The sequence below is a fragment of the Python bivittatus genome, unplaced genomic scaffold (assembly GCF_059951505.1).
Source record: "Python bivittatus isolate LINGU-HERP-01145 unplaced genomic scaffold, Pbiv_v1 ctg000700_np1212, whole genome shotgun sequence".
In the NCBI taxonomy this organism is placed as follows: domain Eukaryota; kingdom Metazoa; phylum Chordata; class Lepidosauria; order Squamata; family Pythonidae; genus Python; species Python bivittatus.
The window spans coordinates 96,041,218-96,065,848 of NW_028277098.1; the positions used below are offsets into that span (position 1 = coordinate 96,041,218).

General features: G+C 39.7%; 1 protein-coding gene across 1 annotated transcript in view; it reads right to left on the reverse strand.

Moving 5' to 3' along the window:
* The window catches only part of LAMA5 (laminin subunit alpha 5), a 188,098-nt gene that overhangs the window by 70,617 nt on the left and 92,850 nt on the right, over positions 1 to 24,631 (reverse strand). The window contains exons 9-23 of the mRNA XM_088153275.1: positions 23,613 to 23,703; positions 22,197 to 22,331; positions 21,832 to 21,894; positions 21,529 to 21,669; positions 21,001 to 21,138; positions 19,782 to 19,916; positions 18,797 to 18,931; positions 15,135 to 15,272; positions 14,659 to 14,711; positions 14,137 to 14,167; positions 12,626 to 12,678; positions 11,570 to 11,675; positions 10,228 to 10,327; positions 8,960 to 9,116; positions 5,865 to 5,994 (exon numbers count right to left, since the gene is read on the reverse strand). Coding sequence (XP_088009401.1) covers positions 5,865 to 5,994; positions 8,960 to 9,116; positions 10,228 to 10,327; positions 11,570 to 11,675; positions 12,626 to 12,678; positions 14,137 to 14,167; positions 14,659 to 14,711; positions 15,135 to 15,272; positions 18,797 to 18,931; positions 19,782 to 19,916; positions 21,001 to 21,138; positions 21,529 to 21,669; positions 21,832 to 21,894; positions 22,197 to 22,331; positions 23,613 to 23,703 — 1,606 coding nt within the window. The remainder of the gene's footprint in view (positions 1 to 5,864; positions 5,995 to 8,959; positions 9,117 to 10,227; positions 10,328 to 11,569; positions 11,676 to 12,625; positions 12,679 to 14,136; positions 14,168 to 14,658; positions 14,712 to 15,134; positions 15,273 to 18,796; positions 18,932 to 19,781; positions 19,917 to 21,000; positions 21,139 to 21,528; positions 21,670 to 21,831; positions 21,895 to 22,196; positions 22,332 to 23,612; positions 23,704 to 24,631) is intronic.

Genomic DNA, 24,631 nt, shown 5'->3' on the forward strand with positions numbered 1-24,631 from the left:
GTAAAACTTAAGTGATCTAGCTTAACAAAAGCAAGAGAGAAAATCTCATACCCAACATCAGCATGTTCTGAATAGACTCTCTTGTCAGAAGCTCTCAGTACTCTTCATTCACTAATAGCAATGGTGCTTACAACGAAGAACCTCTACTCCAAAGACATCAGATTGACTCAATGAAATATGACCAACGGGCCTGGGAGAGATTTCTGGATCAACGTGCTCTCTCCATACCACACTTACATGGAGCTACTGGATGGAATTTACTCTCTGAAATGTTGCAACCCTATGGGATGAACCAGACAATTGGCTTCCTATATGATTACAATATTCCATTGCTGTTTTATTTCTCTAGTGCAGGGTTTCTCAACCACAGCAACTTTAAGATGTGTGGACTTCAACTTCCAGAATTTCCCAGCCAGCAAGCAAGCTGGCTGGGGAATTCTGGGAGTTGAAGTCCACACATCTTGAAGTTGCTAAGGTTGAGAAACCCTGCTCCAGTGATTTTATTGCTATAGTACTTTTATGTTATTAGACAACTTGACAGTACATACGTTGCCAGTGATCGATACTGATCAAATAAATAAATCAGCACCCAACATTTGAAACAGCACTGCATGGACGTAACTCCAATCTTTCCTTCTGATTCTTACTCATCCTCTCTCATCTCTCTGCTTATGTAGAGGATTTGGTTCTCTTAGGTACATTTTGTAAATGTGGAAAGCAGTAAATTTGTCTCACTTAATGTAGCCCTATTGGAAGGTAAGGAAAAACTCTTGCAGAAAGAAGAGATAGTTGTGTATCCTGCTTCTACATTTTAATTACATTGAAAGAGTTATAAAATATTCCTAATGATTTACTGGAATGGCTGTTAATTAAAATCCATCTCAGGACAGAAGATGAGGAAAAGGAGATAACTCATCCCATTAACACCTTTAAGGAAAGATGGTTGTTTTAGCCATGAAAAGGCAAACACGCTAAAAGTTCAGAGCAATATATTGATCAAATCAACTCAAGGCCCAATTTCCTGCATAAACAATAACGTAAATCAAGTGGAAGATTTTGTTCACCCCTCATCAATCTCCCATATATTCCAGTGTGTTGATCTAGAAACTATCCCAAACAAGAGATGGCCTCCTGCTAACACCCAGGGCATACGCTTCATCTCCTCCTCAATATTTTCTGTCTGCACGTGACAGACTTCCACTGCACTGCTTTGTCTTCCACCTAAGACAGATGACCACAGCTGACCAGGCCCAGGACCTCTACTTTCCTTCATCCCTGAACTTCTAGGGGAGGTGCTATCTGTACTAGAGTCCAATGGAGTTGGGCGGCCAATACATTTTATTATTATTAATAAGAATATAATCACAGATATTTGGGAGGGGAGAGTGCCTTCGATCAGTGTTGATTCCTGGCAACTGCCTGGACAAGTCCCTGCAGTTTTCTTGGGAACATTTCTGGAAGTGGTTTGCCACTGCCTGCTTCTTCCTAGGGCTGAGAGAGAGGGACTGGCCCAAAGTCACCCTACTGGTTTTGTGCCTAAGGTGGGATTAGAACTCATGGTCTCCTGGTGTCTTGCCCAGTGTCTTAACCACTACACCAAGCTGGCTCTCAATCACAGATATAATTGCAATATAATCACAGTGATAGATATTATAATCACAGTCCTCCACTGGCTCCAGTCCTTCTCAGCTGGACCCAGGGAGGTAGCTCTCCAATATCTAGCTGCCCAACCTTTCTTGACCTCCTTGCTGGGAGTTTTCAGTCCAGCCAAATAGGTTTCAATACACCCATCCACCCGTCTATATCCTGATCCAAACAGCTGCTCAAGCAGAAGGAAACCAGGGACTTGGCTCCAGGCTTCCTTCCCCCTCTTTGCTGAGGCCAAAGGCTTTCCATTGATATCTGGTTGATGGTCAAAAATACTGTCCACCTAGCAAAGCCATATCTTGGTTGCTAGTCAGATGGCAACAGCTTTACTTCTCTGAAATCATCCTATTGCTTATACAAGAGGCAGGTGGTGTGGTGAAGGTCATCATTCGATGTTCACAACTTCCATGGGATCTCACTCCCTCACTTCTCCTGGCTCTGCCCACCATCCTCTTATCGCCCATCTACCTGATGCTCCACAAGACATCAGTCAACTGGCAAAGGCAGTCATTGTCATGCTGATCATCTCCTTTCTAATGACAGCCATGCTGCTGCCTTCACACTGATCCTACTGGCACTCCTAGGTCCACCTCTTCACCAGCACAGCCCATCCAACAGGAACAAGGAGAGGCAAACAAGGAGCTGGTTGTCTCACACCTAGATTTTAATATTCTGTCCCTGACCTGTTCACATTAATGCTATTCCCTCAATTTCAAACATTTTTTCCAGATGTAACATAGCTTTCCATAACCTTGCAGTCTGTCTGAAACTTCCCAGATCCAACCCTATGAATCCTTAGTTTATTAATCATCTCATTCACTTTCTTCTCTGGATACAGAAGCACTAACATACCTCTTAATCTAATGCTCATTCTAAGATTACTTGGTACAAAGTAAACTGCTGTCTGAGTTGCCGTGTTGAAAGAAATAAGTAAATAAAAAAAGCTAGTGCAAATGTATATGGATGTGTAATTATTAATTATTTATTAATGCTACACATTCTGTAAAAAAAATTTTTTGCTGCTTGAAACTTCAACAGGCAACATCTTTGCCATCATGTAGTCAACAACTCTTGGGTGAATAAACACTAGGTAACTCCATAGACAGAGATACAGCTGGTTAACTATATCAATCTGAACCAAATAACTGATAAAATATTCATAAATACTGTATGTCTTCCTTCCATACAACATTTTACCATTTTTAACAAAGGCTGCCTAGAAGAAGCATTTCCAGCTATCAGGCCCTAAAAATAATTTTTTCAACAACTGTACCAACATAGACATTCATGTGGAAGTGAGGTATAAAGTGATGTTACACGTTATGACATCACCACATAAATTATGTGAATTACATACTGACATGACAGATGCAAACATTAATTGTGCCATTTGCACCATGATGTCACACTGCCATGATACCACCTTGACAGCATCATGACTTCTATTGGATACCTAGGCATACTAGCTAATTTACCTTCTAAATCAAGCAGACTGTAGAACTGCTCTGAAAGACAGATAATCCAAAACAGAAAGGCCTCATCCATAACGACTTTTATGAAACTGGACTCTGCTGATACAAAGGCTTGCCCTCAAAAAGGATATGCTTTTTGAGAATAAGAATCAGCATCTTAAGCTGAGCTGATGAAAACAAAGGAATAAACAAATTCTTTTTATATACATAATTTTTATTAAGAATTTTGATTATAAAAGTAAAATCTAAATTTAAAGAAAGAAAAGAGAATAGAAAGGAGTAAAAAGTGCAAGGAAAAAGAAAAACAGAGAAAAGTAAGAATATAATAAAGAGAAAAGAAATATATAAAGAAGTCATTTCTAACCTTCATCACAACAAATACAAACAAATTTAATGACTCTTCACCCCTTCTAAAGTTACCATTTATCTCTTCATCCTGTATCCCATCTCGTATCTATAAACAAATCCATAAAGCATCATCTTTTCAGTCCTGGTGTCAGCAGAAAGTCCATAAAGGGTTGCCAGAAGTGACAACATATCTTGTTTTAACCTTGATCAAATAAACCAACTTTATATTCTTTCCTTTTACTTCTAACAGTCTTAATCTTTAGTTCATTCAAATAAGTGTTCTTCAAGGCTTTAACAAACCTCTTTTGTAAATCCAATAGGAAAAAAATTATCCAGGTCATTCTCTTGGTTTGTCATTTGTATTTCCCTTTTAAATTTTAAAACCTCAGTCAAAACCTTTCTTTTGTAGATCCAGTGAAGCATCCCTTTCTAAGTCATTCTCTTGGCCTGTCAGTTGTAAATCCACTTTCGATACCATTTCTATCTTGTTGGATAAAATTTGTTCTACATTTGTCATTTCTTCAATAACATCTTTTGAACATTGTCTATCCATAGTAGCAGACATCATTACTGTCATTGTTGATATTGTGGCTACTATTTTCTGATTCCATTCTTCAAAAGTCTTCTTCAGTATGTTTATTGTTATAATGTTATGCAACATTGTACAGGTTTTTAAATCTTTCCTCTATCTAAAAACTTCAGTCTGCTCTAGCGTCCAGTTTTTGAAATCATAAAATTGCTTATCTTTATTATGTCTTGTAAAAACCAAAATAGGATCTATTTCCCATAAAAAGCTGTTCTTTATAATTAATTCCAAAATCTTATTGTAGAAGTTTCAATATTCCAATTTTATCTGGACCCTTAATTCGTTTATAACTTTCTAACATCAAAATATTATTTAGCTTTTTGCTGCTTAAATTCTTAAGCTTATGATTAAAATTTTCCTTCGTGCAAGATTGAAGGCAAACTTACCTGGTGTTTGCAAACTTGTCTTTCCAAAGGTTTCTAATAGCTTGCAAGTAGTTAATGAGCAATTTCCAAAACTGATTAGAAAGTGATCTTTGCAAACTTAGTGTCCCTTAAAAGACTCCACCATGTTTGCGAACAAGATGAATAATCCCTTTCTCTACTGGTGCTCAAACCCATGGAAAACTGCTGTCTTGCAGTTTCCTTGCAAGAAGCAGCTGTCTAGAGCACACATGGGCAATCTCCCGTCCTTCCCTTATCCAGAGAGGTTCCAAGGAATACTCATTGGTTCCTTGGTCTTTGCCGTGGGCATCGGCTTTGCTTTCGCAGAGCCATCTTCAGTTCACCATACCTCCCCTAGAAGCCAGTAATAAATATATTCTATGCTCAATGAATATCAGTGTATTTTCTCGCATTCTACTTAGATGTACTGTGGAGGCAGAAAAGGGTTTCTTTTTGATTCTTCTTCAAACCAATGCATGGGTTAAAAGGATCCTTACTTTATCTTTGAAATGCAATTCATAGTCCTGTAATTCAGAGCAAATTAAATGCTTGCATTTCCTAGATACAGCCCACAATTTAAAAAATGGTATCTGCCTCATTATTTGAAGGGTAGTATTTTCATGGCATCTTCTGCCACGCAGAAATAAAGAATGAGTTCAACTGTACATATAATGAAAACTGGCAAAGATAAATACAAGTGCTTTGCTGGTCAGCAAAAGCTGCCTATCTTCAGGCAAACTTTTAGTGAAAATCTTAATTGGTCTGCAGAGGGCATAAATGAAGCAATAACTGCTTTTTAAAAAAATAATCCTTGCTCAGCTGATATTACAGGTAATCCTTGACTTATGACCATTTGTTTAACAACCGTTCAAAGTTACAACAGTGCAGAAAAAAGTGACTTACGACCAGTCCTTGTACTTACAACCATTGCAGCATCCCCACAGTCACATGATCAAAATTGGGCACTTGGCAACTGGCACGTATTTACAACAGTTGCAGCATCCTGGGTCATGTAATCGCCATTTGTGACCCTCCCAGGGAGCTTCTGACCAGCAAAGTCAATGGGAGTAGTTGGATTCACTTAACGACCCCATGATTCACTTAACAATCACAGTGATTTGCTTAACGACTGGGGCAAAAAAGGTTGTAAAATCAGGCATGACTCATTTAACAACCGCATCGCCTAGCAACGGAAGCTTCGGTTCCAATTGTGGTCATAAGTCAAGGACTACCTGTACCCCACAACCCTGTGCATGTTTACTCAAAGGGCCCACTGATTTCAATCAGACATGCTCCTTGGTAAAAGCAAACAGGATTTTAATCTCAAGTGTTCCTGAGAATGTGAAAAGCAGGAGAAAACTCAGCAAGTTTTCCAGGGAACAGCAAGTCAGCTGTGGAAAAGGGATGGATGCAAATCTGGATCCTTACCTCGTTTTCGTGGCTGAGAAGCTGTGATTTTGCCAAATACCGTGGCACTTCCTGGATTAATGTATCTCAAGATGACATGAAAGAGATAGAGCTCTCCTTCTCGTACGTGGATTGCGACCTTGACTTTGTTCTGCAAAAGGCAAGAAGTACACCACCTCATATCACTGCAAGGCAGTTCTGAGCCTGCTGCCTGCTCTGTCTTTCTACCTGTCTGCCTTTCTAGTTTCCCTCCCATTCGCAATTGCCACTGCTTTAGGAGGGAGTTGCTTGAAAAGATCAAAATCTATGGTTTGGAGGGGAAGGGAGGAGGATGACATGCTGTTTTGCAGAAAAACAAAATTTGGCTCCTTCATCGGTAGAGGTTGGAAGATGTTAGTCTAGAAGTGAAAAATGCACTTACAGTTGCCATAAATATTAAACTTTCTTTCCTCAAGGACTGAGACCCTCCCTTCCACATTTGCAGGCCCCTGGTTGATGTAGCAGAAGACGAGGCAGAAGAGGTCAGGGGAGTTCACACTGAGGGTCACCACTACCTTGGGCTGGTGGGAGAGAAAGGGGAGAGAAGCAGAGCACACCTTAAATTACCTCCACCATCACCTGCCACCAGCCGCCAGCTTAAGCACAGCACTCCCGGAATCCTACTCCCAAAAGCAGCATGCCAAAGCAGCAAAAGAATTAAGGCCACCCCCTTCTGCTCTTAGAGAAGGGCTAAAGCTCTGAAATGTTCACTACATAGCACACTTCACCTAGGGCAGTGTTGTCCAAACTTGGCCACTTTTAAGATGAGTGGACTCCAACTCCCAGAATTCCCCAGCCAGCCATGCTGGCTGGGGAATTCTGGGAGTTGAAGTCCACTCATCTTAAAGTGGCCAAGTTTGGACAACACTGCCCTAGGGCATCTGCCCGGCCCTGCCAAGAAAACACGTTCCACAATCAAGACCCAAAGAGAGAGGAAAGGAGAACAGAGAGAAGCTGAACGAAGAAGACTTCTTAAGTGAAGCCCACAGGACCAAACTAAAAATGACACAACGGTCATGAATTTCAATGGCTTTTAAGGGACGTAAGACAAAGGGGTAGTTTACTCTCAATGGCTTTGTAATGGGACAAGGTTCATGGGCCTATGCCCTTGAAGATAAGCTATGGAAAAGCTCTGGTGAAGGAAGGCTTCAGGCCCTGGTGGCTTCAGGCTCTGCTCCTGGGCTTTCCAAAGGCATTTAATGGGCACTTTAGAAAAGAGGACTCGAATGAGCTTTTGGTACGATCCTCTAGGACTTTTCTTAGGTGCTCACAAAGCCTGCTACAAAAACTGAAAGCACAGAGCCCCGCTTCAATCAGTGAAGCCTCCTTTCTATTTCTGAGAACATGCTTAGAAAATAACCCACTGCGGCTCAGCAATTTGTTTAGAACTGTGCCCGGCTGCCCAGATAAAGGGGAAGGGATTCAGGTAGGACTGTCACAGCTGGGCTGGGCCAGACAGCAGCAAAGAGATTTAGAAAACTCCTTATTGCCATCCAGTGATTGCTCAGCTGAGATACGGCACCCCTAGGTTGGGGGGACTTTTCAGCATTTTTTCTTTACAGTAAATGAGTGTTTTATGATGTGTGATGTGCCCATGGTAGCCACATGATGAATGGGAAAGGTACTCCATAGCAACCATTTTGTCAGAGCACTTATCAAAGGCTCTCAGAATTCCAAAGTTTCCCACCAACCCCAAAGGGTTGCATATCTCTGCTATAACCCTTCTAGAGCTACAATACTTCAGTGAGCTCTGGAATTCTCTCTCCTAAAATCATAATATAAGTACCTATTCTGAAAATTATTAAACTCTCAGTCACATAAATGTTTCTAGCAAATTCACATCTATAATAAGAAAGGATGAGCCCAAAATTCTGTGCAATTTGCATCTCCTGGAAAATGCATATTCAGAATCCATGCAAATTAGCTTATCTACATGAAAAGGAATACCTATTAGATGGGGTCTCCAGTTTAAGCTCCATTCTCAGGAATGCTAAATAAAGAATCTACTTATCTCTTAGCAGGTTAGATATTTCTAAAGCAATAAACAGAAAAACTCAACCTTTTAAAGCTCTTTCAAAGTTTTAGAACAATAATTACACTGTGGAATAAGACCATTGGTCAATCTCTTGCTGTTAAACATCAACAGCAGGAATGAAGGTGAACGTGTCTCATGGAAGTGAATAAGGAGAGAAAGTTCAAAGTCTTAAGCAGAGAAAATCCTTATTCTAAGACACCTCTCTAGTGAACAAAACTTTAAAGTAAAATGGCCAGTGAACTACATATATTGCACAAGTAGACACACACTCTACAACCTCTGCAGGCTTCAGAAGGGAAATGCATCTCCAGAAAGCAAATTCAACAGATGTTATACTCCTCAGTGCCTAGTCATTCAACCTTAGGGGAAAAAAACATTCAAGCATGCAAAATGCCAGCAATCTTCAGCAGATGAAAAAGCAACCAAAGCCACATGCTGCATAGGAAAAGTGGAGGATTTCCTTTCCTTTGAGGAACAGGGAGGTGTTATAAACACAGAGTAGGGAAAGAGGATGTGGGGTGAGTGGCCCCTTAGGAGACCTGTTTGGGCTGTCTTACTAAAAAACAAAACAAAAAAAACCTGTTGAGTTCCTGCCTAGCCACTCTCTTCTAAGTGTATATATCCAGCTGTCCTTTTGCTAACTCTAAGGAATATCTTGGTCCAAGTAGGTGTTCTCAGTAAGCAACACAATAAGGAGCAACTATCTACTTTGGGCTCTGTTGGCCTTGTGCTTTTGGAAAACCTCTTGGAGATTTTCAAAGCCATATCAAATATTTTAAATTTCCAGCAGATAAAGCACTTCCATATAAATGAGAGCCATGAAAATCCTATATAAATCGTACATTGCTTTTTGACAGCCCATACGGTGTAGAGATGTTGAGCAGTTGCAGCACACAGTAGAGTGAGCAGCAATTACATATAATGATCAACACGTGACTTTTGCCCTTTGGGCTATAGAGAAGTGCTTTGCATATTTGAAATGCCAGTGTTGGAAACTGTCCTTCATACCCCCGCAAGGAAGATGTAGAGGTCTGAAGCATACCTGGATGGGAGACATTTGTGTATATCCTCTCCAACTGAAATCCTCAAATTCCAACGGACTGTAGCCAAAGCGAACTGGCCTGCCATCCACTGTGGTCCCTTCTTCCAGCTCATATTTCAGGTGGTGAAGGTCAGGGACATAATAGCCTTCTGCTGGTCTGCAGATAAAAATTAAGGAATACACTAACTAACATGGCTTCTTTCTGCATCATAAAGCAGGCAAATGCCGTACGTTTAGGATCAGTTCAACAGTTGACGTTTCCCCAAGAACTCCCCCAAATCTATTTGCATTCTTATCAAGAAAACCTATTTTGCCCAGAAGAATTAAATAAATACTATGGATTTTTGCATGTTTTGTTTGGGATGGCGATGGTTGTTTTTTTAACAAAGTGCGTCAAACTTGTAACAAGCAGTAAATTGGCAGAATCAGGGTTAAAGTAAGGAAGTAAGTGAATAATGAGCAGCACTTACATAATGTGAAGTTTTGCACAGAAAGATGCTTCCATATGGTGTGATCCTGAGGCATCTGTTTCAGTGGTGCAAAGGAAATCACTACAACCTATCTCTTTACCTACCATGTGACTATGGATATCGGGGTGGGGAAATGATGACAGATGTGTCATGACATCATCATACAAATGACATAACTTACATACTTGCATCAGACATGCAAGTATATAATCACATCCTTTGCACAACAAGACCATGATGCAAATCTCATTGTTCTGACATCATAATGATATATTACAGATGCCGCCATTGGTGACCATTCATTTACCTGGGAGTAAATCAAGGACAGTATATCAAGGATGCATTCAGCCAAGGAAGAAGCTTGCTACTCACTCTCTAAATAAGCTTGTTCTGAGCTCTCTTTCTAGTTACACTGGAATGTAACAGAAGAGGCCCCTCCTGAATCTACTGTTAGGTAGCTTCACAGGATAAACCCACAATCTCACACTGGGGAGTGGAAGGATACAGAAGTAAATTTCTTTAACAGTTCTCTGCAGAGTTTTCATAATTTTATGTCCCCCTTTATTCAGTTTTTCCCCTTGCCCAAACTTAAAAGCCATGTGTATTATCATGACAACAGCAACAAAAATGTAGTATTGAAGACCTTTTCATTCTGCCTCTTGTCATCAGGACTATTTCCCTAGTGGCTCATTCATACTCTCAATCCCACAAACAAACAACAGCAGACCTGATACTCAAGAGTTAAAAATTTAACATCCCAGTACACCCTATGATAGATCCATTGCAACTGCTTCTTACTCAGAGCATGTAGGTCCCTTGGTATTCTGCCTGCACTGACAAGCTCCCGTCTTCTCCTCACACAAAGGACCAACCGATCCACCGATGTCACAGCGGCATCCTGCAGGAAGACATACATGCTGATCTTCTATAACTGCCAATTGGTCCCAAGTAGCATACGTCAACATCTGGCACCAAAGGGAATGGCAGCAGGTTGGAAATCTATTTTTATTCCATTATATCAATTTTCATGTTGACTTCCAGCCTGGCTTGGAGTTGTTTCTATCATTTCCCAGTTCTTAACTATACTGGATACTATGCTTGTTATCACTCAGTGACTTATAAAGTTTTCCAGCTCTGCTTGTAAAATAGCCACTTGTACCATCCAAGGATAGAACCTCAGATATCTAATCAGCAGCAGCAAGCATGCTTTGCCCTCACAGCACTTGGACGCTTATGTTTGTACTATAAATGGAGGACAAGAAGTCACCCTGGCACTATATGCACAGCCAACTTCAGCAATTAGTTCTTCTGCGATGTATATCATGGGCTGTACACTCCATGCTCTTAATACAATGCTCTGTGGTTTGCTGAACTCTTTTTATTCCTTTAAGATTTAGAGGGAACTGTCTAGACAGGCATCCACACAGACTTTAATCTGCCCTTCTCAAAAACTGAGGAAAGCAAGCTCGAACTTTTATCCAGAGGAAACTGAGACTCTAATATTCTCACTTTTATATGATCACATACCCATCCCACAGGATCAAGGCTCAGGAAAGAGTAACAGGGACAACCAGAGAGTAGGAGCCAGACCTAGTTAGTTTGTAATTGCAAAGGCACACTGAACATATACCTTGGATATGATAGCACACTTCCAATACTTGAAATAATGTCACATCAGAAGAACAATACCTGTTTTCTATCATTCCAGAATGCAGGGCATGGAATAATGGATTCAAGTTACAGGAAGGAAATGTCAGCTGAATGGAAGAAAAAACTTCCTAAGGAGCAATTAGGTAGTGAAACCAATTACCCAGAGAAATGATGGACCCCTCTCTGCTGGATATATTCAGGTGGAAGCTAGACAGTAAACCAGTGTTCTGCTGTCTGGCTGGGGAATTCTGGGAGCTGAAGTCCACACACTTTAAAGTTGCCAAGGTTGCAACTGCAGTAAACTGTTGGGGATGCTTTAATTCAGATTCTGTATTGAGCAGTGAGTTTGATTAGATTAGATGGTCTAAATGCTCTCTGACAATTCTAGGATTTTATGATTCTCCTCAGTTCTGGCTGATGAAAGTACAGCTTATTGTCTTCTCCCAATTACTAATTTAACAACAGTTATAAAAGGTAGAAAATTATGTACCTTCACAGCCAAAGTAATTACCACTCTCCAGATTGAAGTATCCTTCTTTACAAGTAGAACACATCTGGCCACAAATGTTTGGCTTGCAGAAACAGTGTCCGTTGCCCTAAGAGACAGATTGATTGATTGACTGATTGACTGCATATGGACTACGGAAATCAGAAAGAAGCCACAAGTGACAAGTTACAACAACAGGTCTGTTTACCCTACAGAACCAGTTTCATTGCTGAAACTCTTCTAGCCCCACTGCTGACAGAATTGTCTGAAAAACATAGTCATATTTGTTAAACCTTTAAGAAACCAGCAAACTGAATGAAACCCATTTCAAGTGACTGGTTAATCAATTAATATTTATTACCAACTATGACCACGCCAGGCTTTATCATACAAGCAGTGTGTGTTTAAAGATGAAAGAATACAAAGCAAAATGAGCAAAGAAATCTATTCATATTATAGTACCAATATATTAAAAGTAAAGTTTTGTACCATACAGGTACATATTCAGGTACATATACAGGGAAGATGTTAAAGATCTATTTTTCCAGGGTGAAAGGAACTAGGACAAGAAATAATGGATAGAAATTGCAGGTACTTAGATTTCAATTAAATATAAAGGTAACTTCCTAACACCAAGATCTGTTCAACGGTGGACCTACTGAGGCTGCGAATTCTCCATCTCTGAAGGTTTTCAAGAGAAAAGACACCCAGCTCTCATGGATGGTTTAACTGCTATTCTGGCACATTGCAGAGGATTAAACTAGATAATCTTTGTGATCCCTTCAAACTTCATAATTCTATGATTCTATGAAATTATCTCAGAAATGTTACTTGCTACCATTTGCTAATTTGCCTGACTAAAAAATGGGGACCAACATAAGCCACCCTGCAAACCATCAGAAAGACCTGACTTGGAGTAACTTATGGCAGCTTTCCCAACCTCCAGCTGTGTTGCACTACTACTCCCATAATTCCCCATTAGCAGACCAAAGGGAAGAATGGAAGTTGAAAGGACATCCAATTGAGGAAGGCTAGAGTAAGGCTTATCCTGAAACTTACTTGTTGGCATTCAGCAACACCTGCCATCGTTCCCATGGTATTGCATTGGCAGCCTGAAGGAAAACAGAAAAGGACAATTGGAGAGCCTGTTTATTGAAGAAGCCATAATGACATTTCCTACAACATACCGGTTAAGCCGTGACCCATAGTTTTCAAACTGCTGCAGCTTGGTTGATACAACAAGACTTGGCCATACAACACGGCTTAGTTGTTATGGTTGCTTGGCATCAATTTCTTGTACACTGCTCAGAGTCCCTGCTATAAGCTGGGCAACCAAATAAATTGCTTCAATAAATACATTAAATAAAAACACAAATTATAGCTTAGCCTGGTCCATGAACCCATTGTGAAGTCAATACTACGGTTTTCGCTGCTCTGCAACATCAGGTATTCTGTTCTGATGCGTTTGTCTGTACTGATAAAGTTCAAAATGCAAGCAGCTAGCTTGCTTGGACAACTTAAGGCCCCGTGCCTCTCCAACTAAAAGGAATAGCAAGAGGGCAGTCCCTGTCTTGGTATTTGAGAACTTGATAGAAGGTAGGACTTCATAATCCACAGATAACAACCCTTTTCTAAGTTATAACGATGATACTATATTTAGTTCCTTTCCACATTAAGCATTTCCAGAAAATAGTGGTTCTTTTTGCCTCTGACCCACATCAAACGTTTTCTCCTCTATCCCCAGTCCTCTCCAGTGTATTCACAGAGATCATCTCATCAGGAGGATCTAGAGCAAAAGGGGAAGGTTGGGGAAAGCTCAGGAACAAATAAACTATCAAAGGCTGGCCACCACTGAAGGAAACACGAGGAAAACTTGAGCACAGAGGAAGGACTTGGAGATTGATAAGAAACCACAAAGCAAAGCAGCAGATATTTCAATCTCAGATGTTTCTACACCAGTGCACAGAGTACAGGAAACAAATAGGAAGCATCTGAACTCAAAGGGCAAATATATCATGGGCATCAATGGTGAGATGACACATCTGACTGGAACTCAGCCTTGGGATGCTACAACCTTTTTAAAAGGAACAGACTCAACAGAAAGAGAGGGAGAGCTGCACTGTACATAAAGCAAACATATATGCCTATGCAGAAATTGGAGCAAGGAAATTCTATAAAGAGGGTTTGGGTAAGTAGAAAAGAAGAGTAAAACAAAGGTGATATCATTATGGGACTTCATGTGAGGCCAAATGGGCAGGCAAAACTTATGGATGAGCCCTTTTGGTCTCAGGTGGCCTGTCTTTCAAAGAGGCTCCCAAGAGTGACAATGGGAGATTTCAACCATCTTGATATCTTCTGGAAATCTAACTCTGCCAAGAGTCAGAGTTCTAACAAATTCCTGTTGCCTCTTGCTGATAAGTTCACTTGTCAGAAGGTGGAAGAAGGAACTAAGGGGTCTGCTATCCTGGACCTAATCCTTACCAACAAGGGACATTTCTTACTCATGCATCCAAACGGATTATCTGGTGTCAAATTCCAGTAGAGTGGTTTGCATTTATCACAAGCTTCACCTTCCACATATGCCCGACATTCACAGGAACCCTGGGGAACCAAAAGGTAAAGATGAATGAGACAGAGCTTTAGAGATTTGAAAGTATATACCAAAGAATCAAGCCAGAACAACAGTAATGTTGGATAGAAGCAAAGATACTGCCTTATACTACAATCTATCCTTGTAGGTTACGTGATATGAAATATGCACTCTAATGTGCAATGTACAAGGGTTGAATGAAAAGTAATGCCTGACAAGTTCTTCAGCATCTGTTCTCTCACTCCAGTCACTGGGAAGCTGTTGCAAGAAAAGGTTGTGTTTCTATTGTTTGTGAACCTGTAATGAATATTTGTCAGTAGGCTTTAAGCAACATGTCATGACTGAAATTTTGACTGCTGAAGGAGTCCCTCCAAGTGAAACCCATGGCCAAATGCAGGTTGTTGATGGTGAGTTTACTTTGCATTCAACCCTTATAGCATGTAATTGAATAAGAGATGAATAAACAAGAATCAAAACTCAGTTCAGCAGTCATGAGACGTACCATGGGCAGGGAATGGTCTTCATGTACAAGCCCTGCAGGGTTGCAAGATCCCACTGAAACAAACAAGCACAGATCAGAGAAGACATTAAGGAAAAAAAAATATTCATCACACACTGTTCCTAGGAAGATACATGAGCTACTAGTAGGGATTTGCCAGAGTAACTAATGGTTTACCTTAGCTGCCTAGAAGAAAAGTGGTTTCAGGGATCAAAAAATTAGTCCCTCCAAGTGAAGGGACATCAAACTAATGCATAAAGCAAAAACTTCACTATGTTGCTAAGATATTGAATAAAGAACTCAGCTACCAAACTGACAATTTTATGGGCTTTTTAATTTCAGCACTACAGACTATGAGTAAATCCATTTTAAAACAAGATTAGCAAAGCTGTCTGGTATAATAGGTATTGAAATAGGCCAATATTTAGATCCAAGATTCAACCCTGGTGATGCCAAATATATGGAGCGGTCTGAGTTACCTTCACAGTCTGGGAATCCATACGCCCCAGGAATGCAGGTGTCACAGCGCAGCCCACTTACTCCAGGACGGCAACTACACTGCCCTGTTTCTTGATCACAGGTGCCATAAAGAGAGCCTTCTATGGAACAGTGACAAGCTGGAAAAGATGCAGAAAGATCACTCGTGCAGCCTAGAGGTGATGCAAATGAATGATGTCAATAACATTTTATAAGCAATTGTAAAACCCATACAAAGCAGGGACAAACTTCAAAGATTGTGTTGATTTATTTTGACCATGTAAAAAACTAGCAATGTGTGCCTTTATATTGAAGTTGCTCTGATAAAATATATTCTCTCTTTCTCCCTCTCTTCATGTAGGTGTGCATGTAAAATTTTATGATTAGGTGACAGCCTACAAGGCGGAATCTTTTCCCCCCATTTTATTATATTTCATAGCAAGAATTCAAAAGGTTGGTGAACAATGAAATAATAAAAAAACTAATAAACAACAAAAAGCCCTAAGAATAAAGACGCCTGCCTCACGCAATACTAAGCAATTAAATATATCACTTATCTAGAAAGAGTCACTGGGAGTTGGGCAGCTTATAAATTGTAACTGTAGAGAAATCACTGGTTTACAGAAAATACCTTATAATACTGTATTATCATCAAATAGAGAAAAGATAATATAATACTATTCTGTTGTTGTAACAAGGATTACATCACAAAGAAAAATCTGAAAAGCTATGGATATTTTAAATAACTGAATTGATAAGAATAGAAAAAATAGCGTGATACATAAATTGGTTCCTTGACAGAAGAAATCACAGGTGTAAAAATTAAATCATGATTCATTTTGTTGGATCGAGGCTGATAGAAAGGATGAGGACATCTGTCAAGTTTGGTTTTACTCAAGTTTCTCAGTTTTGTTATTGTAATTTTAAAAAAGGTATTTTTCTTAATGTATGCATGTTATATGCACTATATACGGACTTTTCCTTCCATTTCCTTTAATACAACACATTTTCTTCTGTAAGTTTCTCAAATATATATTCTACACATTTTACCTAATATACACATTTTATACAATTTTTACTAGTGAACAGCCCTGCAGCATTTAGAAAAATGTGGTGGCTTTCAACATAAAACAGACTCTAATTTGCCGGTAAGTTTATGGAAATGGAAATCAGAGAAGTTTGTGTTAACTTCTCTCCCACCACTAACGGACAGTAACAAACGTACGTCTGTCATGTTATCCATACACAGCTGTATCTAAGTAATTCTTTTTCATATCCAGACCTTTTTTTTAGGATCATAATAAATTAAAATGATCACAAACCCAGAAAGAGAAGAGTGAATCCATACAAGAAAGGGAAGGAAAGGAAAGAATACAGACAGAAGAATCCAACCCACTCCACCCTTTCAAAACCATGATTTGGAGAATCTGAAAAGAATGTCTGAATGCAGCCACCGAGAAGTATTAGAAACTGAAATATCCTGGTTCAAATCTCTGTTATGCCACTAAGTTGTCCCTGGGACCATTTCTCAGCCTAATCTACAATGTTGCTGTGAGGCATCTGTTTCAGGAGGTGGTGCTAGGGAACTGTTATTTTAACTTTCCAGGCAAAGGATATTTCTTTCCGACCCCATATTTTTTAATAATACTTCTCTGTAAGATTATAGAGACATGAGGCATGAGTTGGCATCAATAAGCAGGTGACTCTCAGTGCAGAGATATGGAAGATCATTGGGAAAGGACAAACTAGAGTAGCTGTATGCATCATGTGAACAAAGAACTGCTCAGCTCCCCTGGACAGGACCAACTGGTCTAAAATACCAATAGAAGAAAATATATATAGCTCAGGGTTGAACTGTAGAGTCCTTGGGGCTCTCTGAGCTTGGTTGTTTTCTTGCAGACGTAGAAACATTGGGTAATGAAATGTCTGCAAGAAAACAACCAAGCTCAGAGAACCCCAAGGACTCTACTGGTCTAAAATAAACCAGCCATCTGAGTTCTAAGCAGAGCTAAAGTAAAAATTAAGTCAAAAGAAATGGCAGATAATATTCTCTCTTTGTAACTTTTCAACTGAATTGTAAACACTGATGGCTGAAAAAAGCACTTCTCGGGTCTCAACAGCATCATGCTAAGCTGGACCAGCAAGGGTGCGATGAATTTGAAGTAGCAAAGACTGCAATAAACTGTGGCTAGCTAAGAAAAGGAATGTCTTACAACTTCAGGAGTGATTTATGATCTTGAAAACTTTGGATGATTAATGCCTTCCTATCACATTGCTTGAGTCTATGATGTTATGTAATTGTCAGATGTTGATGAATAAAATAAAAACAAAAACTGCAAGCATCCTTGCAGGTTATACCAAGGGAATTTAATCTGAGTTTTAAGCTTCTTCAAAAGTAGGCTGCCATCAGCACTGGAATCTAATGCTCAGCCAGCTGTCCATGGTTCAGATTTTCCATATGAAAAAGAATTAGAAGTTATCATCTGGGTGACTCAGAGCTACTTCATCCTATAGCAATGTTTTTACAATGAGCAATAACATTTAAACAGGCACCACGAGTGATTACTGGCAGTTCAGATTTGTGTGCCCCATTAACTATGAGGAATACAGCTAATAACATGGGTAGAACTGAATCTTGTAGTCTCAATGACTGACTTCTACTTCTACATCCAGTGGACAGGGGTGGGGGCTGTAAAAAAAAAAAATCAAGATGGTGATAGCGATGGCCTGTTCAAGGTTCTGCCCCTTTTTTACATGCATTCCAACATACATTAAAAAGGGGGCAGGACTCCAGTTATGCAGTCACAGCTGCCATCCTTCTTTGACCCTCCCTCCTCTTGTGGATAACCCCTGTCCACCTCTGACTTCATTGTATAAACAAGGGACCAATTTGGACCACTATCAACCAACCTTGACAAATTTAGTTTGTAGATTTGAATTTGAGCAGGCTCATTAGCCACAGTTCAGAGACAAAGTTGTTATCTATGATTGAACCTGCTTACTTACTCTCTGCTTTCATTAACCATAGTGTTATTATACCCTGATTCAGCATCTTAATTTAATCCTAGCCTGTCCCAGACTAGCACCTGAGGTGTAAAATCAGAATGATATTACAATAAAGTCATAAATATTTAAACCTCTCCATTCCTGCTAAATCATGTTGGTGAATGAGTGGAACCGGTATCCAAAGACACAGTTTGAGAAAGCTCAGAGAATGGTACATCTGGATGTATTCTAGCTGTTTCACAGCTCTTTAAAAGGAAAACATGGTACTTAAGATAGACCTCTCATTAACAATAGTACAACCAACCAAGATTCCAATACCTATTTACTTTTATGAAATCAACGGCTACATTTCCCACATCACCAGGCTTCTGTAAAGACTGTTCCAAATAAATACTTGTGATTCTGTAGCTACAAGCTAGGTTTGTGTTTTATACAACCCCAGTATATACTCTGTCTTAAATTATGAGCCCTCTTCTCCTCCCGAACATTCAAGGATGTAGCAGACTTGCAGTTCAGACAGTCTAATGAAAAGTAAAAATATGGGATCAGGATGAATACAGCCTACTGAAAATTCAGTGTAGCAATGCAGAAACTTGCAATATGGAACAAGATACATCTTCTACATCCAAAAGCAGGCTGAATCCGACAGATGACTCACCTGTACAAGAAGGAAACCCATAAAAGCCTGGGGCACACTGGTTGCATGTTTGGCCAACATAATTTGAACGGCAGTTGCATTGACCAATGGGATTGCAAGTACTGTCTACTGAGCCCCGAAGGTCACAAGAACAAGCTGCAAGAGGAAGGCACATAAAGACATTCTGGGAAGAATTAAATAATAACAGTAGAAAAGTGCCATTTTATGGCCTTAGAGTAAACCATGCATTGTAACAGAACTGTGAGTCCATAGTTCTAACTGAACTATGGACTCACAGGGTGGCTTTAGACCAGTCACTCTCTCTCAGCCCATCCCACTTCATAAAGGGGTTGTGATGGGGATAAAATTGGGAAGACTCCCTATAAGCAGGAGCTGGGATATAAATACCACAAACAAATTAATTAATTGCCCAATTAATAGCTGAACATTTCCTCCCAAGGAAGCTGTTCTTCCTGCTGGAGCCAGCAGATTCCTACGTCCATGTTTAAAAATGCTGGTAACTTCTAGTCCCCATGTCACTAATACCTGACCTTGAGATGATAAGGCCACTGAGGACATCAGGTTCAACCCACTGTGCAAGAAAACAGGGGATGGAGAGAAGAGTGACAACGCTGAACCAGATGCAAAGTATTATTAAGGAAGACGGTAACTAGAAGGGAAATGGATCCAAGAAATATCTGAAATTCTAATAGATCTAGTACACCCAATTCCAACATTTTCTCAACCTCTGATCGGCTACCAGAATTTGCTAGGAATGATGATTTATTTTCATAGTGCAATGGCCAAAAAGACAAGGAAGCATCTATGAATGAACTAGAGTGCAAGGATAAATCTGAAGTATAAAATGTCAACGGCCAGGACCCTGCATGGTAAAACAGTGGTATGATAGCCTTAGATTTAGATTTGCAAAGATTCTTCCACAAGCATTTGTATTTTGTATCAGTTAATCGATCTTTCCTATGAATCCTTTCTCATACTGATATACCTTGGCAGTGAGGGTAGGAGTGATATCCAAAACTGCACTGGTCACAATGAAGTCCATCATATTCAGGCCTACAGTAGCATTTCCCAGAAGCGTCACAGCCTTCGGGCAAGGTCCCAACAGCACTGCAGCCACAAACTTTAACAGAAAAAAGATCTTAGGTTTCAAACTTCATGATCTTAATGAGAAAATTAAGCCAGGAGCCCAGAAATGGTCAATACTACTCTGAAGGCTCATCAAGTTAAATACTTGGGATTCTTGTCGACAAAGGATCAACAAGGCGAGTGAAATATGGTTTTCCATCCATCACCACATACTCAAAAATCTATACTATATAAAAATAAAAATCCAAACTGGGCAGCAAAGAAGTGAAAAGTCACCTCTCAAATAAAAAATAAAATTTCTCTTGAGTCAACCTTGATTCCTAGAGACAACTCCATGCATTTTTCTTAGCAACAATACAGAAGTGGTTGGCCATTGTTTTCTTCCAGGGTTATTGATATAGACAATGGAAATATATAGTTAGTTGGCATGACATAATTATCTCAAATACTAAATTCTTATCAGTTGGGCTTACTGAGTGATATTGGTTATGATCAAAGCTATGATCTTGGAACTGCTAATAAGGATTAATGAAGAGGAAACAGGAGTCCAATGAGGAAGAATGGATACTCATGAAAATACCAACTCTGCATTGCTAAAAGTCTAGTCTGGATGGAAGGATGGATAGATTTATTCATTAAGATACCACCAAATCAATAAAAACTCATGCCAGTTTACAGCGATTCAATAAAACATACAACCAATTAAAACATCTACAGTAAGCATGATTAAATTCAAATTTGTAAACAATATGGAATAATAATAGAAGTATAAATAACACAATCAAAATATGAGACAAAAATGGGGCATAGCAGTTAAACTGAAATGAAAAAATGGCAACAATTAACTAATCACCAAACACTCTACAAAAAGGTTCCATCTTAAGAATGTTAAGAAGGATGGTGCAAGTCTTAATTCCAAGGGGGGCTATTCCATAAACCCAAAGCAGGGACTGAGGCACAGCACCTCCTGGCCTCTATTTGACTTCATTGTCTATTCCTGTACATGTCCAAGTCTCTCTCTGGAGAGATCTTGACACTTGAAATAGCCACAAAAATGCTTGGTGTAATATGTATGTGCCAACCACCCAGCAACTACTCTTCCATATTTGACAACTCACGCTGACAGAGTGGGTAGTTGAAATAGCCAGGAGCACATTGATTGCATAAATAGCCTTCAAACCCAGTTCGACACAGGCACTGTCCAGTCTCGTTGTCGCACGTGCCTTCATAGAATCCAGGGCCTGAGCACTGGCAAGCTGTGGGAAGGGAGGTTCAACATTTAGGACCATAATTACAGACACCAAGAGCCTCCACACAGTCCCAGCAATATCAGTGAGTTAAGGCAGTCAATATTTTATAGAGTTTCCACCACGAGGCAAGAAATCAAAATTTCTCTTCTCTCCCACTGCAAGTAGATATGAATAGATAAACACATGATAAAACAAAATATAACCTGAAGAAAGGAAACTGTCTAAAAATTAAATGCTACAGTAGCGCTTTTAGTTTCTCTCAACGCCTAGAACTCTCTCCTGTCACATCTGGATCCTACCACCTCTCTCTCTTCCTTCAACCATACTTCAAAAACTAGTTTTCCCAGGGAAATTTCTCCTAAGCTTTACATCACTGCTCAGGGTAGGTTTACTCACGTTGGCAACTTGGTCCATAGTAGCCAGATACACACTGATCACATTGTGTCCCTTGAAAGTTAGGTTTGCACAAACACAATCCAGTTTGAGCATCTTTCCTGCAGGTGTTCCCTCTTGTTCCAGCAACATTGCAGTCACAGTCTGAAAAATAGGGACAGGGGTTGAACCATCAGGCAGAGTAGATATGAAGCCCAGAAGAATCCTGATCTCTAGAGAAATCCTGCTAGAAATATCAGAAAGAGATAATCGCACTACTAAGTAGCATGAGAATTTCAAAAAGGGAAAATAAAACCAAAAACTTACTTATTATCTGCCCAGCTGGGAGGACTTGCTCTCCAGTAGCATTGTAAGATGAAATAGACATGGCTAGATGAAGCGGATGACAACACAAACATTAATTCTATGTCACAAGAAAGTCACTAGTTAAACACTAGACCAAAACAAATTCTCCATAAATAGTCCCTTCTGGATTCCAAAATATCATCTGCACTTCAAATTCCATCATTTCCTTCCAATTCCATGAAATGGCTTAGCCCCAAACTGACCCTTCTGAACATTTCGCAAATAGGAGCCAACTTCGTTATTAATCAGAAAGATTCCAATACCTCAAGAGTGGTAGGCACTCAAGAGTTATGGAACCAGCGCTTAGTTCCAATACTAATACATACAGTAGCAATGTGGGAAGTCCACGTAATTGTCTGCACAAGCATCACAGTGTTCCCCCGAGTAGTTTGGCTTGCAGTAGCAGCGGCCAGTGAAGTCCTCACAAGTGCCATCGGTAAAGTCTGAGTCACAGTTGCAGCCTGGAAGAAGAGATGATGGAATGCTCTATTGATCGCCTTGTGGTTTAATTTAATTTAATTCAATTAATTTAATTTACGCACTGGGGCTCATATGCTGCTGCAATCAGAAAAAAATTGGAGCAACTCACTTCTCCATTACAATAAGGTGGTTAAAACCAACCAATCACAGGAACAAAATAACAAATGACAAAAAGCTGTAATACAGAGTTACAATAATCAATGCCATCCTAGAAATGAGATATTTGGTTTACTTGATGCATTAAATCATTCTCACCCTTCAACTTGAAACTGGAAGTAAACCTGTCACTGGTAGTTCCATTTTTCTCATTATATCTGAAGTGAGTTTCACTGTATCACACTTCCTCAAAGTTTTACAATTCATTTCTACTCCCTCAGTGGTCAAATATTCAACCACACCAGAATCTGATAGAGAAGTTAGATCCACACACAGTACAAGTGAAATCACTGCCTGTTTTCCCCATAGCAAGAACCTTGAGGAAAGCTGACACATATCATGGCCCTGTCTGGATTTCAGTATTGTTCATCAACCTCAGTGTTTTGCAATCTCCAAAATGTATGACAGATTCTTTTCAATACATCTTTAGGAAAAGCAGTCATCAACAGCACCAGGCATTATGTGCAGAAAAATCCATTCATGTAAAATACAATCCAAAAGCTGCAGGAAAGATTTAGTGAGGCATCTCAGCACATTTAAGAGACAATAAGTACAGGTGGTCCTTGCTTAATGACCACTCATTCAGTGACCATTCAAACTTGCAACAGTGCTGAATGAGTGGTACTTACATCTGGTCCTCGAAGTTCCAGCTGTCACAGCCCCTCTGCAGTCACATGATCGCGATCCAGGTGCTTGGCAACCGGCCCTGATTTCTAACTGTTGCAGCATCCCGCAGTCATGTGATTGCGATTTGTGACCTTCCCTAACAGCTTCCCACAAGCAAAGTCAATGGGGAAACTGGCAGGAAGTTGTGATCACATGAGGTCCTTGCTTAATGACCCACACGGTCCTTGCTTAACAATGGTAACCAGGAACTGCAGAACTGCCGTTGCTAAGCGGCGCAGTCATGTGATGTCAGATCTTACATCCCTTGGCAATGGAAATTCTAGTCCCAATTACCGTCGTTAAGTGAGGACTACCCATAGTCTATTTTTCTGTTTAAGGGCTATTCCTCATATCTCATGATGATGTCTCATAAGGTTTCCACCCCTTGGGATGTTTCGGAGGGATGTTCCATGTGTACAGAACACAGAGAAAATACTCACGGTAGCAAATATAAGGTGAATCTATGGAATGATCTGGGGATTTATAATATCCTGGGCTGCACCTCTCACAGTTAACGCCTGTTGTATGATGCTGCAAAATAATTCATCCGTTAGCTGCCATTAATTTGAGACATTATGAGTCAGACAGATACATAGTTTTAAAGGGAAAAAGAACTTTGCTAAGGCCATAAAAACAAAATTATATAGAGTAAGTCCTAATTAAATTAGCAAGGCCTGTCTCTGAGTATAAAGGCACGAACTTTGCTCTAAAACCGGAACAGTTTTAATTATGCTAGACAAGCATGTTTTTGTTTTTAAAAAACAGTGGATTCTTATTTTTCTAAAAAAATTCCCTTCATAGTTAATATTAACTATAGAACAAAATCCACAAGTCATCTCAGTTCAGGGGAGGGTTGTTTTTTTTTTAATATTATTGCTTTGGCTTGCGTGAATTATTAACAGTAATTAGTGGGAATGTGTCTTATACAGAAATAAAAATACCTGTGACATTCTCAATACCTAAGAAAAGCCACAATAATTGTTTTGTTTCAAATCTGTGTACATACAATCAAAAACTTAATGGACATACGAAGAGTCTTTGAGATACAGGGAGTCCTCAGTTTAAGAATGAGTTCCGTTCCCTGTCCTTAAGTCAAATTTGTATGTAAGCCGGAACAGTATTATTGTATAATATTGTATAAGTAGTATTGTGTAATGAACTCAAACCATTGTATTTTTAACTCGAATCACTGTGTATTTAACCCAAATTTTGCTACAATAGGCTCCATTCTTAACTATGGGTCATCCTTAAACCAGGCGTCCTTAACCCAGGGACTACCTGTATGTACATACGTTATAAATTATAATGATGGTGTGATCCTAGACATGTTTACTGAGGAGTAAACTTGCCTGAATTCACAGGAGCATACCACCATGTTAATATGTGTATACTGTGGCAGAGGGATCTGTGACTCGATGAACTACAAAAGCTCGAATTGCCAGCTAATTCCTTCCAAATG